Source organism: Manihot esculenta, chromosome 11, assembly GCF_001659605.2.
Source record: "Manihot esculenta cultivar AM560-2 chromosome 11, M.esculenta_v8, whole genome shotgun sequence".
Classification (NCBI taxonomy): Eukaryota; Viridiplantae; Streptophyta; class Magnoliopsida; order Malpighiales; family Euphorbiaceae; genus Manihot; species Manihot esculenta.
In genome coordinates this window covers 957,713-971,831 of record NC_035171.2, presented here as the reverse complement: position 1 = coordinate 971,831, position 14,119 = coordinate 957,713, and the positions used below count along the sequence as shown (strand labels likewise).

Here is a 14,119-nt window from a genome sequence, read left to right as displayed (position 1 = left end):
ATACTAAGGCTATAATCAAAAGCCTAAATCAGTTTATTTAAAATAAATATACAAAGTCACAACGAAGAAAGAAGGACTAGAAGTCAAAAACTAGCATGACAGTTGCCATCAAATGGGTACGAGATTTGATCTCTCAGACGACAGCTAAGAGCTGAACTCACAACTTAAGATTAATTTAGAGCTTCTGAATAAACATATGAAGTCTACATTACACATACGAAGAGTAAAGATAAATGTCAAAGAATATGAAAAACAAAAAGGAAACTAATATTCCATTAATAACTATTACAATTTATTTCTCCGGTGAGGAAGGAGGATGAATAGTCCTTAAAGGGCTTACATCTATAAGAACACCCTCACTATTTCTATTTACAGCCACCCCTGAAGGAAGCTCGGTGTCCTTTGGACCAGAGCTCTCAATGGCAGGGGCAACATCTGACCCAGGGTGACGGCTTTCTTTCACAGAATCAGGGTCGTCTTCCTCCGACCCTAGCTCGGATCCCTCTGAAGAAGACTCAACTGGCCGATCTCGGTCCCTCCGGCAATCTCCTCGGGGCAAAGGGAAATCATCCTCCCCGTATAGCACTGACTCGCCATCTGAGTCCACTTCGCGCCTACGAAGCTTGGCCAAAGGAATATCAGGAGCCTGTCTAGCTTCTCTTAAACCGCGATTGTAGCCAGTTACATACATGCGGTAGGCCTTATCAAAGATAGCCTGTTTCATTTCACTAGAAGCTTTATACTCATCAAGATGTTCTTCACAAGCCTCGGCTACAAATTCCTCAAACTCAGAAGAATCTTTGTAGTCCTGAAGATGAGCTTCACAGGCCTGCTCAATTTTACCCTTTAGCTCATCAGACTCCTGATACTCCGCTATGTACTGATCGCGCTTCAGCTGAGCCTTCCCTTCGGCATACTTTACCACCTCAAGCAGGGCTAAACATTTACGTTCCAAAAATCTGACTTCATTTTTCAGCTGTTGTTGGCGAAGGTCGAACTCTTCAGCCGAGGAAGTCAAGTCTCTGATACGGTCAGAGCTTGTGCTCAACTCCTGCTCAAGGACCTGCACCTGAGCTAAAGCCGTCTCTCTCTGAGCCTTTACTTCCTCCAGATGAGTCTGAAGTCCTTCGAGATCAGCCTTTAAGGCATCAAATTGGCGCTGGACTTCAGCTTTCTGGCTAACGGCCTCATCTCTCTCTTTGAGAGCCTCTGTCATAGAGGACAGCTGCTCTAGCACTCCTCTACAGCGAACCTCCAAGGTAGCTGCCCTCTCATCAGCCTCCTGGAGAACATTGCGAGTCCGAGACAACTCATCTTCTAAGGACGAGGTATGCTTTGCTGTCTCGGCTGTTTTCTCTTCAGCCTTTCTGAGGGCCTCCAACGCAGAATGCAATTCCACCTGGAGGGACTGGATCTGCTCCCGAGCAGCTACCAAATTGCCCCTCGCATCACTGGTGGCAGATATATTCTCCTCCAGACGTGCCTCTTCAATTCGGCGATCTACGGACTCTCGGAGGGAGCGATCACGGACATCCACCTCCATAAAGAGGCCCGTCACCTAACATGAAAACGCAACCATCAAGAAAAAGAAACAAAGCAAACTGAAAGGAGGGGGAAAAAATGACTTACCATTAGAAGCATCTCCCTAATGGACGATCCGAGCTCCTCACGAGAGCGCGACTGGAAGGATGCTTGCTCCTTGGTAAAGCTGGCTAAAAGGCCGGTCAGAGCAAGAAGGCGTGGATCCGAGGCCTCTGTGGCTCCACCAAACATTTGCTCCCTGAGAAGGTCGGCAACAGCACTGGCCGGAGACTCGGATGTAATACCCGACGTCTTTAGAGAATTGCCAGGAGACGGCAATGACGGGCCAGCAGCAACACCTTTCCCTTTCCCAATGGGAGGAAGAGCTGGAGAAGATCCTATTGCAACCCTGGACTTCTTCCGGACAGGAGAAGAGGCAGATTTTCCAGAAGAGGCTAGGCGCTTGCCTCCGATCTTTGCTGGAATGCCCTCAGAACCCTCAGGTTCAGTCCTCACAGGGGCAGGGGCACTTTCACCAGAAACCTCTGGACTTTGATCCCCTAGGAGGATGATCTCCATCCCCGTCCCAGAGGTCTCCTTGTCTTCAGCAGGGGACTTAAACTTTCCCCTTGACACCTCCTCAGTAGAATGGGCAGCACCCTGTCCCACTTGTTCAGTAGACTTTGAGCTCAACCCACCACGGCTAGATGGCTGAGCTGATTTAGCGCTGTGAGAGCTCGGCTTGGAAGCTCGAGAAGAAGCTTTACCAGAAGGCCGGCTGACCTTCTCGGAGGAAGCGACCTGAGCTAGCTCTATAGCAATCTCAGTTACAGAACGCCCATCCCCGAAGGCGTCAAAAATTGCGTGCATGTTCTCCCGAGACAGGTCAAGGTTCTTGGGGAATTTGATGCCGTCCATTTTAACCTCAGAAGCTGCAAAAAATAAGAAGTTATACAGAATCAGCATATTACTTGATATTCTTAACAACGAAGAAACAGAATAGCCGGACAAAGCACTATACCCGTGTCCTGGATATCCCTAAGATTGGCCGCAAACATACACTTCTCGACATCATACTTCCTCTCAACGGAAGTCAGTCGAAGCAACCCAACCTGCTCAACAAGACTCAATTCGGGCAGATCATTACAGCCCGGAAAGATCTCCCCCCAACTTAGGTCCACATCCCATGATCGGTAGGACCCTAGTTTCAGCTCCGCCACAAGGAAATTCTCTATCCACCCCTTTATAGAATCCTTGTAGCCCGTAAGAAGAGATAGCCCATTGCGGGGGGAAAAATAATAGAAGCTCTGCTTCGCCCTAACCAGGCGGAAAAAAGTAACAAACAGACAGGCCGTAGGTGTGAAACCCCAACACAGACAGATAGACTCGAAACAGGACATGAATAAAATGGAGTTTGGGGATAACATTCGAGGAGTTACCCCAAAGTATTCAAAAACCTCAACAAAGAAAGGGGAGAAAGGAAACGGTAGACCAAATTCTCTCTGCTTTAGGAAAAACACTATGCTACGACCCTCTTGGGGATCCACTAAACCGGGAGGGGGAGGGTAGGGAAGAACTATCCTCTCATTTGGACGAGGTGCTCGAATAAAATACAACGGAGTATCTAGAAGCCTCCGGGAGATGTAATCAGTTATATTGGAAGACGTAATACGTGACTCAAGGTTAACAACATCAGGAAGCTTTGAACTTGCCATTGAAGAACAAGGGAGCGTACCTGAGCACACAATAAGGTGAAAAACGCAAAGGGAGTCGCAGGAAGACAGAGAGCAGAAGAGAGCTAATTTCTTCGGAAGACAGAAGGAATTCGAAATGAAAGGCAATGATGAGACGGAACGTTGATCTGAACAGTTTTGTCTTGGAGCGGCGCGATCATTAATTGCTCTCGAAGTTTACCCTCTCAACGGTTAAGTAATAACCGGAGAGAAGGTAAAGGGGCAAATGGATGACCACTGGGCTTGTCTACATCTATCAAGGGCCAGGTCCACAATGATAGCCCATCACTTAAAGGCCCAGGCAAGCCCAACTTGTTCAGACCTGATCTCCAGCCAAGACAACGTAACCCACAAGATTCATCACTTCACCACATCGATGGCAAGCATCAAGGAAATGGAAAGAAAAACTCAAAGAATCAAGCAGATGAAAGCATGATAAAGGTTAGACCTACTCATCACATAGAATATATAAGATTTGACTTGTTAAAACAAGGGTACCTCGGATCTATACTGAGCTGAGTGCTTAGAGTTCAACTTATCAGAAGCCGAGCTCATAGGTCGGAATAGTCCAGCTCGGACAGCATGACCTGAGAGCCCGGCCAGCTAACCTAGAGCTCATTTCACTAAGCGAAAGACAGAGCTCTCAGGTCGGCTAGTCTAGCTCGGACAACGCACCTGAGAGCCCGAATGAAGGAGACTCAAAGCTCAATTCATCTAAGTAGAGACCGAGCTCATAGATCGGTCAGACAACCCAGTTTGGAAATATGAAAGCCCAGTTGGCTAAATGAATCCGAAGTCCGGCTCACGAATACAGTTAGTTCAGCTCGGAAAAAACAAATTTCAGTTAAAGCTACGAAGAAAAGCAGTTTCAGCACTCCATCTATGGTAGAGAAGGAACAACTCAAGTATGAACGAAAACGAGAACTTCATTAAAAGAAAAGCACATTACAGCACGTTACAAAGGCCTACACTACGGGACGAAAGACTATCCTTAAAGGATTTACATAACCATATACATCGTTATCACCTATCCTACTACTTCGGTCTTCGGTTCGGAGAAACTCTCGCAGCTTGATATGTGAGTTTGGCAGAAAGAGCTGCAGAAAGCCAAGAAGTTAATCCTCATAAGCGTTTCCCATGGATCCTCTGTAGGCCGGCATTCGGTTGCCCAAGGGTGATACGCGTGACAAACTCACATGTCATATGCTGTGTGTATATCACGCATAAAAAAACACGGGCTTCAGATTACGACCTCAGGAGGATCGTTGGGCTAACGTGTGAAGGTACCAGCAGAAGCTTGACTGAGTGTAGCAGGTCTCAGTCTCGCATAATACTGGTACTTCACATCAAAGAGACTAATAATACTGGTGCTTCACATCAAAGAAAATAACAAGCCGAGCACTTGAGCTCTTTCCATTTATATCCAAAGAAGGCAGCAACGGGGGAGGTCGGCCAGAAGATTTGGGCAAAATAATTTCAGCAACTTGCCGAATGGTCCCACCCATCGACCGCCCTACCAGACGGATCCCCAAAGCAATATTCAAACTCCTTAGAGGTAACATCCATTCCTCTGAAATTTTAAACTGACTCATCTTCATCTCAGGTACTACGAAAGGGTCCCAAAAGAGAGATAAGTTAGCACAATTTGCCGTCGAGATGATAAAAGTAAGATTAAAACAAATTCCTGGGGCAACACAGCAATGTAATATCAAGCTCGCCTTCGCCCGCTTGAAGAAGGCACCAAATGGATCCTTCACAGATAAAACAAGAAAATCTCTCTGTTCCAACAAAGTGCCTGGGAATGGTAAAGAGGTGAGGTTAATATATATATCCAAAAGTTTATGTTTTGCAGGACAAGACAGAGCCGAATTCTCAATTAATGCTGTCAGAATCCTTAAAAGATGTTCATGAGAAAGGAAAGAAAAGACATGTCCAGATAACAATGACAGGAAAGCAAAAATAATCGAGAACGCGGAGAATAAAGAAAAGTCCGAAAGAGGAAAGAGCAGATAAGATTCAGAAACTGCGCAAAGACAAAAAAATGAAAGAGTATTATAAAGACACCTGGACACGAACAGGCGTGGCCATGATGGTTCTTGATATTCACCCCCTCGGCAGTTGGAGCAATAACTCCCGAGAAGGTGAAGGGGCAATTGATGACCGCTGGATTTCTTCACCCCAGAACAGGGGCTTGACCACAGCCAAAGGCCCATGACACAGAGGCCCACGTACTTGATACCCCCAACAAGCCTGGCTCTCCAGCTTCCGGGCCGGGCTCGATCAAGCTTCCTTACTCAGTCCAGCCTGATCCCTGACCAGCAGATCCCTCTCAGGCCCAGCGTCCAGCCCAACTCTCGGCCCAGCCCGGGGTCCAGAACAGTACTCACCAGACAGCCTGGCAGATCCGCTCGAACGTACGCATGAGGAGAATCAGAGGCCGTTGCGCATGTAGCAGGCAGCTGATACCCTAGTACACCCGAATCTGTATGGCAGAGACGCGTGGCCCAATCCTGGAGAGACCTTTACACGTCACCAGCAAGCAAGACAATGTATAAAAGAGGAGTCCCCTCCTCAGAAAGTTTTAAGCCTTATTCTGTAACACAAAACCCTTGAAAAACCCTATTCTATTGGATCTCAGATCATCAGAAACTAATATTCCATTAATAACTATTACAATTTATTTCTCCGGTGAGGAAGGAGGATGAATAGTCCTTAAAGGACTTACATCTATAAGAACACCCTCACTATTTCTATTTACAGCCACCCCTGAAGGAAGCTCGGTGTCCTTTGGACCAGAGCTCTCAATGGCAGGGGCAACATCTGACCCAGGGTGAAGGCTTTCTTTCACAGAATCAGGGTCGTCCTCCTCCGACCCTAGCTCGGATCCCTCTGAAGAAGACTCAGCTGGCCGATCTCGGTCCCTCCGGCAATCTCCTCGGGGCAAAGGGAAATCATCCTCCCCGTATAGCACTGACTCGCCATCTGAGTCCACTTCGCGCCTACGAAGCTTGGCCAAAGGAATATCAGGAGCCTGTCTAGCTTCTCTTAAACCGCGATTGTAGCCAGTTACATACATGCGGTAGGCCTTATCAAAGATAGCCTGTTTCATTTCACTAGAAGCTTTATACTCATCAAGATGTTCTTCACAAGCCTCGGCTACAAATTCCTCAAACTCAGAAGAATCTTTGTAGTCCTGAAGATGAGCTTCACAGGCCTGCTCAATTTTACCCTTTAGCTCATCAGACTCCTGATACTCCGCTATGTACTGATCGCTCTTCAGCTGAGCCTTCCCTTCGGCATACTTTACCACCTCAAGCAGGGCTAAACATTTACGTTCCAAAACTCTGACTTCATTTTTCAGCTGTTGTTGGCGAAGGTCGAACTCTTCAGCCGAGGAAGTCAAGTCTCTGATACGGTCAGAGCTTGTGCTCAACTCCTGCTCAAGGACCTGCACCCGAGCTAAAGCCGTCTCTCTCTGAGCCTTTACTTCCTCCAGATGAGTCTGAAGTCCTTCAAGATCAGCCTTTAAGGCATCAAATTGGCGCTGGACTTCAGCTTTCTGGCTAACGGCCTCATCTCTCTCCTTGAGAGCCTCTGTCATAGAGGACAGCTGCTCTAGCACTCCTCTACAGCGAACCTCCAAGGTAGCTGCCCTCTCATCAGCCTCCTGGAGAACATTGCGAGTCCGAGACAACTCATCTTCTAAGGACGAGGTGTGCTTTGCTGTCTCGGCTGTTTTCTCTTCAGCCTTTCTGAGGGCCTCCAACGCAGAATGCAATTCCACCTGGAGGGACTGGATCTGCTCCCGAGCAGCTACCAAATTGCCCCTCGCATCACTGGTGGCAGATATATTCTCCTCCAGACGTGCCTCTTCAATTCGGCGATCTACGGACTCTCGGAGGGAGCTATCACGGACATCCACCTCCATAAAGAGGCCCGTCACCTAACATGAAAACGCAACCATCAAGAAAAAGAAACAAAGCAAACTGAAACGAGGGGGAAAAATGACTTACCATTAGAAGCATCTCCCTAATGGACGATCCGAGCTCCTCACGAGAGCGAGACTGGAAGGATGCTTGCTCCTTGGTAAAGCTGGCTAAAAGGCCGGTCAGAGCAAGAAGGCGTGGATCCGAGGCCTCTGTGGCTCCACCAAACATTTGCTCCCTAAGAAGGTCGGCAACAGCACTGGCCGGAGACTCGGATGTAATACCCGACGTCTTTAGAGAATTGCCAGGAGAAGGCAATGACGGGTCAGCAGCAACACCTTTCCCTTTCCCAATGGGAGGAAGAGCTGGAGAAGATCCTGTTGCAACCCTGGACTTCTTCCGGACAGGAGAAGAGGCAGATTTTCCAGAAGAGGCTGGGCGCTTGCCTCCGATCTTTGCTGGAATGCCCTCAGAACCCTCAGGTTCAGTCCTCACAGGGACAGGGGCACTTTCACCAGAAACCTCTGGACTTTGATCCCCTAGGAGGATGATCTCCATCCCCCTCCCAGAGGTCTCCTTGTCTTCAGCAGGGGACTTAAACTTTCCCCTTGACACCTCCTCAGTAGAATGGGCAGCACCCTGTCCCACTTGTTCAGTAGACTTTGAGCTCAACCCACCACGGCTAGATGGCTGAGCTGATTTAGTGCTGTGAGAGCTCGGCTTGGAAGCTCGAGAAGAAGCTTTACCAGAAGGCCGGCTGACCTTCTCGGAGGAAGCGACCTGAGCTAGCTCTATAGCAATCTCAGTTACAGAACGCCCATCCCCGAAGGCGTCAAAAATTGCGTGCATGTTCTCCCGAGACAGGTCAAGGTTCTTGGGGAATTTGATGCCGTCCATTTTAACCTCAGAAGCTGCAAAAAATAAGAAGTTATACAGAATCAGCATATTACCTGATATTCTTAACAACGAAGAAACAGAATAGCCGGACAAAGCACTATACCCGTGTCCTGGATATCCCTAAGGTTGGCCGCAAACATACACTTCTCGACATCATACTTCCTCTCATTGGAAGTCAGTCGAAGCAGCCCAACCTGCTCAATAAGACTCAATTCGGGCAGATCATTACAGCCCGGAAAGATCTCCCCCCAACTTAGGTCCACATCCCATGATCGGCAGGACCCTAGTTTCAACTCCGCCACAAGGAAATTCTCTATCCACCCCTTTATAGAATCCTTGTAGCCCGTAAGAAGAGATAGCCCATTGCGGGGGGAAAGATAATAGAAGTTCTGCTTCGCCCTAACCAGGCGGAAAAAAGTAACAAACAGACAGGCCGTAGGTGTGAAACCCCAACACAGACAGATAGACTCGAAACAGGACATGAATAAAATGGAATTTGGGGATAACATTCGAGGAGTTACCCCAAAGTATTCAAAGACCTCAACAAAGAAAGGGGAAAAAGGAAACGGTAGACCAAATTCTCTCTGCTTTAGGAAAAACACTATGCTACGACCCTCTTGGGGATCCACTAAACCAGGAGGGGGAGGGTAGGGAAGAACTATCCTCTCATTTGGACGAGGTGCTCGAATAAAATACAACGGAGTATCTAGAAGCCTCCGGGAGATGTAATCAGTTATATTGGAAGACGTAATACGCGACTCAAGGTTAACAACATCAGGAAGCTTTGAACTTGCCATTGAAGAACAAGGGAGCGTACCTGAGCACACAATAAGGTGAAAAACGCAAAGGGAGTCGCAGGAAGACAGAGAGCAGAAGAGAGCTAATTTCTTCGGAAGACAGAAGGAATTCGAAATGAAAGGCAATGATGAGACGGAACGTTGATCTGAACAGTTTTGTCTTGGAGCGGCGCGATCATTAATTGCTCTCGAAGTTTACCCTCTCAACGGTTAAGTAATAACCGGAGAGAAGGTAAAGGGGCAAAAGGATGATCGCTGGGCTTGTCTACATCTATCAAGGGCCAGGTCCACAATGATAGCCCATCACTTAAAGGCCCAGGCAAGCCCAACTTGTTCAGACCTGATCTCCAGCCAAGACAACGTAACCCACAAGATTCATCACTTCACCACATCCATGGCAAGTATCAAGGAAATGGAAAGAAAAACTCAAAGATGCAAGCAGATGAAAGCATGATAAAGGTTAGACCTACTCATCACATAGAATATATAAGATTTGACTTGTTAAAACAAGGGTACCTCGGATCTATACTGAGCTGAGTGCTTAGAGTTCAACTTATCAGAAGCCGAGCTCATAGGTCGGAATAGTCCAGCTCGGACACCATGACCTGAGAGCCCGGCCAGCTAACCCAGAGCTCATTTCACTAAGCGAAAGACAGAGCTCTCAGGTCGGCTAGTCTAGCTCGGACAACGCACCTGAGAGCCCGGATGAAGGAAACTCAAAGCTCAATTCATCTAAGTAGAGACCGAGCTCATAGATCGGTCAGACAACCCAGTTTGGAAATATGAAAGCCCAGTTGGCTAAATGGATCCGAAGTCCGGCTCACGAGTACAGTTAGTTCAGCTCGGAAAAAACAAATTTCAGTTAAAGCTGCGAAGAAAAGCAGTTTCAGTACTCCATCCATGGTAGAGAAAGAACAACTCAAGTATGAACGAAAACGAGAACTTCATTAAAAGAAAGGCACATTACAGCACGTTACAAAGGCCTACACTACGGGACGAAAGACTATCCTTAAAGGATTTACATAACCATATACATCATCATCAACAATTACATCGTTATCACCTATCCTACTACTTCGGTCTTCGGTTCGGAGAAACTCTCGCAGCTCGATATGTGAGTTTGGCAGAAAGAGCTGCAGAAAGCCAAGAAGTTAATCCTCATAAGCGTTTCCTATGGATCCTCTGTAGGTCGGCATTCGGTTGCCCAAGTGTGATACGCGTGACAAACTCGCCTGTCATATGCTGTGTGAATATCACGCATAAAAAAACACGGGCTTCAGATTACGACCTCAGGAGGATCGCTGGGCTAACGTGTGAAGGTACCAGCAGAAGCTTGACTGAGTGTAGCAGGTCTCAGTCTCGCATAATACTGGTACTTCACATCAAAGAGACTAATAATACTGGTGCTTCACATCAAGGAAAACAACAAGCCGAGCACTTGAGCCCCTTCCATTTATATCCAAAGAAGGCAGCAACGGGGGAGGTCGGCCAGAAGATCTGGGCAAAATAATTTCAGCAACTCGCCGAATGGTCCCACCCATCGACCGCCCTACCAGACGGATCCCCAAAGCAACATTCAAACTCCTTAGAGGTAACATCCACTCCTCTGAAATTTTGAATTGACTCATCTTCGTCTCAGGTACTACGAAAGAGTCCCAAAACAGAGATAAGTTGGCACAATTTTCCGTCGAGATGATAAAAGTAAGATTAAAACAAATTCCTGGGGCAACACAACAATGTAATATCAAGCTCGCCTTCGCCCGCTTGAAGAAGGCACCAAATGGATCCTTCACAGATAAAACAAGAAAATCTCTCTGTTCCAACAAAGTGCCTGGGAATGGTAAAGAGGTGAGGTTAATATATATATCTAAAAGTTTATGTTTTGCAGGACAAGGTAGAGCCGAATTCTCAATTAATGCTGTCAGAATCCTTCAAAGATATTCATGAGAAAGGAAAGAAAAGATATGTCCAGATAACAATGACAGGAAAGCAAAAATAACCGAGAACGCGGAGAATAAAGAAAAGTCCGAAAGAGGAAAGAGCATATAGGATTCAGAAACTGCGCAAAGATAAAAAAATGAAAGAGTATTATAAAGACACCTGGACACGAACAGGCGTGGCCATGATGGTTCTTGATATTCACCCCCTCGGCAGTTGGAGCAATAACTCCCGAGAAGGTGAAGGGGCAATTGATGACCGCTGGATTTCTTCACCCCAGAACAGGGGCTTGACCACAGCTAAAGGCCCATGACACAGAGGTCCACGTACTTGATACCCCCCAACAAGCCTGGCTCATTCCAGCTTCCGGGCCGGGCTCGATCAAGCTTCCTTACTCAGTCCAGCCTGATCCCTGACCAGCAGACCCCTCTCAGGCCCAGCGTCCAGCCCCAACTCTCGGCCCAGCCCGGGGTCCAGAACAGTACTCACCAGACAGCCTGGCAGATCCGCTCGAACGTACGCATGAGGAGAATCAGAGGCCGTTACGCATGTAGCAGGCAGCTGATACCCTAGTACACCCGAATCTGTATGGCAGAGACGCGTGGCCCAATCCTGGAGAGACCTTTACACGTCACCAGCAAGTAAGACAATGTATAAAAGAGGAGTCCCCTCCTCAGAAAGTTTAAGCCTTATTCTGTAACACAAAACCCTGGAAAAAACCCTATTCTATTGGATCTCAGATCATCAAACCCCATTTTCAAAATCTCATAATCTTCTATTTCGTGTTCTTTTACACTTGTTTTTCTCTCAATCCCTTTTTCCAGGATCTGAGAATTCGTCTTTCCAACCCACCAGCACAGTTGCTGATAAATTGCTTGGTGGACTTCTGGCTTCAGGATTTGATGAAGGTTCTTGCATAAGTAGGTACCAATCTAGCATGTATCGTAAAATTTCACCTCATAAGCCTTCTCTTTTTCTTCTTTCTAAGCTGCGTAAATACGAAAATCGTCACAAACAGTGTGGACCTTACACTAAATCCTACATTAAAGCTGTGAAAGAACTCAATTCTAGCCAGGCCAATGGAACTACAGGCTGCAATTACATTGTCTGGTTGCCTTCTAATGGACTTGGTAACAGGATTGTAAGCCTGGCTTCTGCATTTCTATATGCCCTCCTCACTAACAGGGTCCTACTTGTGCATCATGGAACTGACATGGATGATCTTTTCTGCGAGCCATTTCCGAATACATCATGGCTATTGCCTGCAGATTTTCCCCTTAAGAATCAATTTGATAGCTTTGAAATGAGAAACATTCATAGTTATGGGAACCTGCTAAAGAATCACAATATGAGCAGTTCAACCATGCTACAGAAGCCTGCATTTCTGCTTCTTTATGTAGCTTATGACTATGAGGATCATGACAAACTCTTTTACCAGGATCAAAATCAAGGTTTTCTTCAAGGTGTGCCTTGGTTAATTTTGAAATCAGACCAGTATTTTGTCCCTTCTCTTTTCTCAATCCCAACTTTCAGGAAAGAGCTAAGCATATTGTTTCCTGATAAAGAGACTGTCTTCCACCACTTGGTTCGGTATCTTTTCCACCCATCAAATGAAGCATGGGGACTAATCACCAGGTTCTACCAGGCTTACTTAGAGAAAGCAGATGAGAGAATTGGCCTGCAGATAAGACTATTTCATCCTGAATCGATTCCGAGTCAGCTTGTTATGAAGCAAATTCTGTCTTGCACAGAAATGGAAAATCTGCTACCCCAACTAGACAAGCAAAAGCATCTAGTTTCAGCTTCTCCATTGAAAAACCAGACATTAAAAGCTATTCTAGTAGTGTCCTTACATTCAATCTACTACGAAAACTTGAGAAATATGTATTGGATTAAGCCAACAGTGAATGGAGAAGCAATTGGAGTATATCAGCCAAGCCATGAAGAGTATCAACAATTTGGTAATAATATGCACAATATGAAGGCATGGGCTGAAATGTATATACTAAGCATGAGTGATGTGTTGGTGACCAGCACTTGGTCTACATTTGGGTATGTAGCTCAAGGCCTTGGAGGTGTGAAGCCCTGGATTCTATTCATACCTGATAACCAGACGATTCCTGATCCGCCTTGTCAGCGAGCCATGTCCATGGAGCCCTGCTTCCATTATCCTCCAAGCTATGACAGAAAGGCAAACATTATACTTGATAATGTTGATCTTGGTCCTCATATCAGGAATTGTGAAGATGCGAGTTGGGGACTAAAACTGGTTGATAATGATCATGAATAATGGTGATTGAGTACTAAAGATGTCATGATCATTGTTTAGGAAATAGCTTGTTCTAACATTGGTGGAAAATGCAACTTCTACTGTTACAAAATATATATATATATATGCTGAATGATTATAAGAAAATAAGTCAAATTGAAGATAATTAATTTTGATTTGATTTAGCAGATATAATTATTAAAATTTCATATTTTATTAAGAATTTCTACTATGTTTTTTTTTATTTTCAATAAAATTATTTCTAAAATGGTTCGCTTCGAACAGGATTATTAAGTTGGTGTTTAAAGATGTAAATTCGTCCAGGATCTTAAGCAATTTCACGAAATTCAACTTTTAAAATAAATATAGATGTACAATTAAGTATTAATTAAAAAACTAAAAAAAAAACAAAAAACAGGATTTAAAAAAAAAGTTAAAGTAGTTTAGTCAAGTTTAATTTTTATATATTAATTAAATTTTTTGTTTTAAACTCAATTTAATCCCAAAACCAATAAATTGGTGTTCTAAATTTTTAGACTAAATCAAATTATCAATAAATTTATTAAAAATTAATTTTAGGACGAATTGAATTTAAATTAAAAATTTTGAGCTCATTTAAATAAAAAATGAAGTAAATCAATTTTTTTTTAAAATATGGGTAAAATTAAAAACTAGCTCTTTTAAGATATAAATAATTTTAATTTACACTTACTAATAGTTAATTCTTTAAGACTCACAAATTAGTTAACTTACTAATTCGTATTGTTGAATTCATTCATTAAGTAAACTTATAAATTAAATCATTAGAGCTTAGTATATTATACTAAAATTTAATTATTTAAATTAAATTGTTTTTAACACGTTCTAATAATAAAAGTTTTTAACAAATTTAGTCTATCACATAAATTAAGCTGATTGAATTTGATGACTGCCCCCAGGATATTGGCCTAATGCAACCTAAGCAAAACGAAATCAGGCCGGTTTAAATGTTGGCTTAATATACAATGAAAGAGTAAGTCCTATACAGGTTTAGGATCT

At 44.8% G+C, this 14,119-nt stretch overlaps 2 protein-coding genes across 2 annotated transcripts; one reads left to right on the top strand and one right to left on the bottom strand.

The window, feature by feature from the left end:
- Positions 1-292: 292 nt before the first annotated feature.
- On the bottom strand, positions 293-8,874 carry LOC122725123 (triadin-like). Its single transcript, XM_043961854.1, has 10 exons — positions 8,832-8,874; positions 8,084-8,091; positions 7,627-7,960; positions 7,331-7,524; positions 6,669-7,197; positions 3,194-3,256; positions 2,446-2,453; positions 1,630-2,322; positions 1,030-1,558; positions 293-546 (listed from the first exon to the last, which is right to left on the bottom strand). The coding sequence occupies exons 1-10, from the start codon at positions 8,872-8,874 to the stop codon at positions 293-295; spliced, it is 2,655 nt and encodes an 884-aa protein (XP_043817789.1).
- Positions 8,875-10,401: 1,527 nt separating this feature from the next.
- Positions 10,402-13,205, top strand: LOC110625443 (galactoside 2-alpha-L-fucosyltransferase). Its single transcript, XM_043961853.1, has 2 exons — positions 10,402-10,465; positions 11,637-13,205. Exons 1-2 carry the CDS (start codon positions 10,402-10,404, stop codon positions 13,100-13,102), a joined length of 1,530 nt encoding a protein of 509 aa, XP_043817788.1. The 3' UTR covers positions 13,103-13,205.
- The last annotated feature ends 914 nt before the right edge of the window (positions 13,206-14,119 follow it).

Bases quoted from the DNA above. Each gene is read 5' to 3' on its own strand.
- LOC122725123 (XM_043961854.1), bottom strand. From the start codon at position 8,874: ATGGCAAGTTCAAAGCTTCCTGATGTTGTTAACCTTGAGTCGC. The intron at 7,198-7,330 runs GCATCCTTCCAG...TTTTCATGTTAG, and splicing joins CCAGCTTTACCAAGGAGCAA to GTGACGGGCCTCTTTATGGA. The intron at 3,257-6,668 runs GTATCAGAGACT...TTGTGTGCTCAG, and splicing joins GTTGAGCACAAGCTCTGACC to GTACGCTCCCTTGTTCTTCA.
- LOC110625443 (XM_043961853.1), top strand. From the start codon at position 10,402: ATGGTCCCACCCATCGACCGCCCTACCAGACGGATCCCCAAAGCAACA. The intron at 10,466-11,636 runs GTAACATCCACT...CCCTTTTTCCAG, and splicing joins AACATTCAAACTCCTTAGAG to GATCTGAGAATTCGTCTTTC.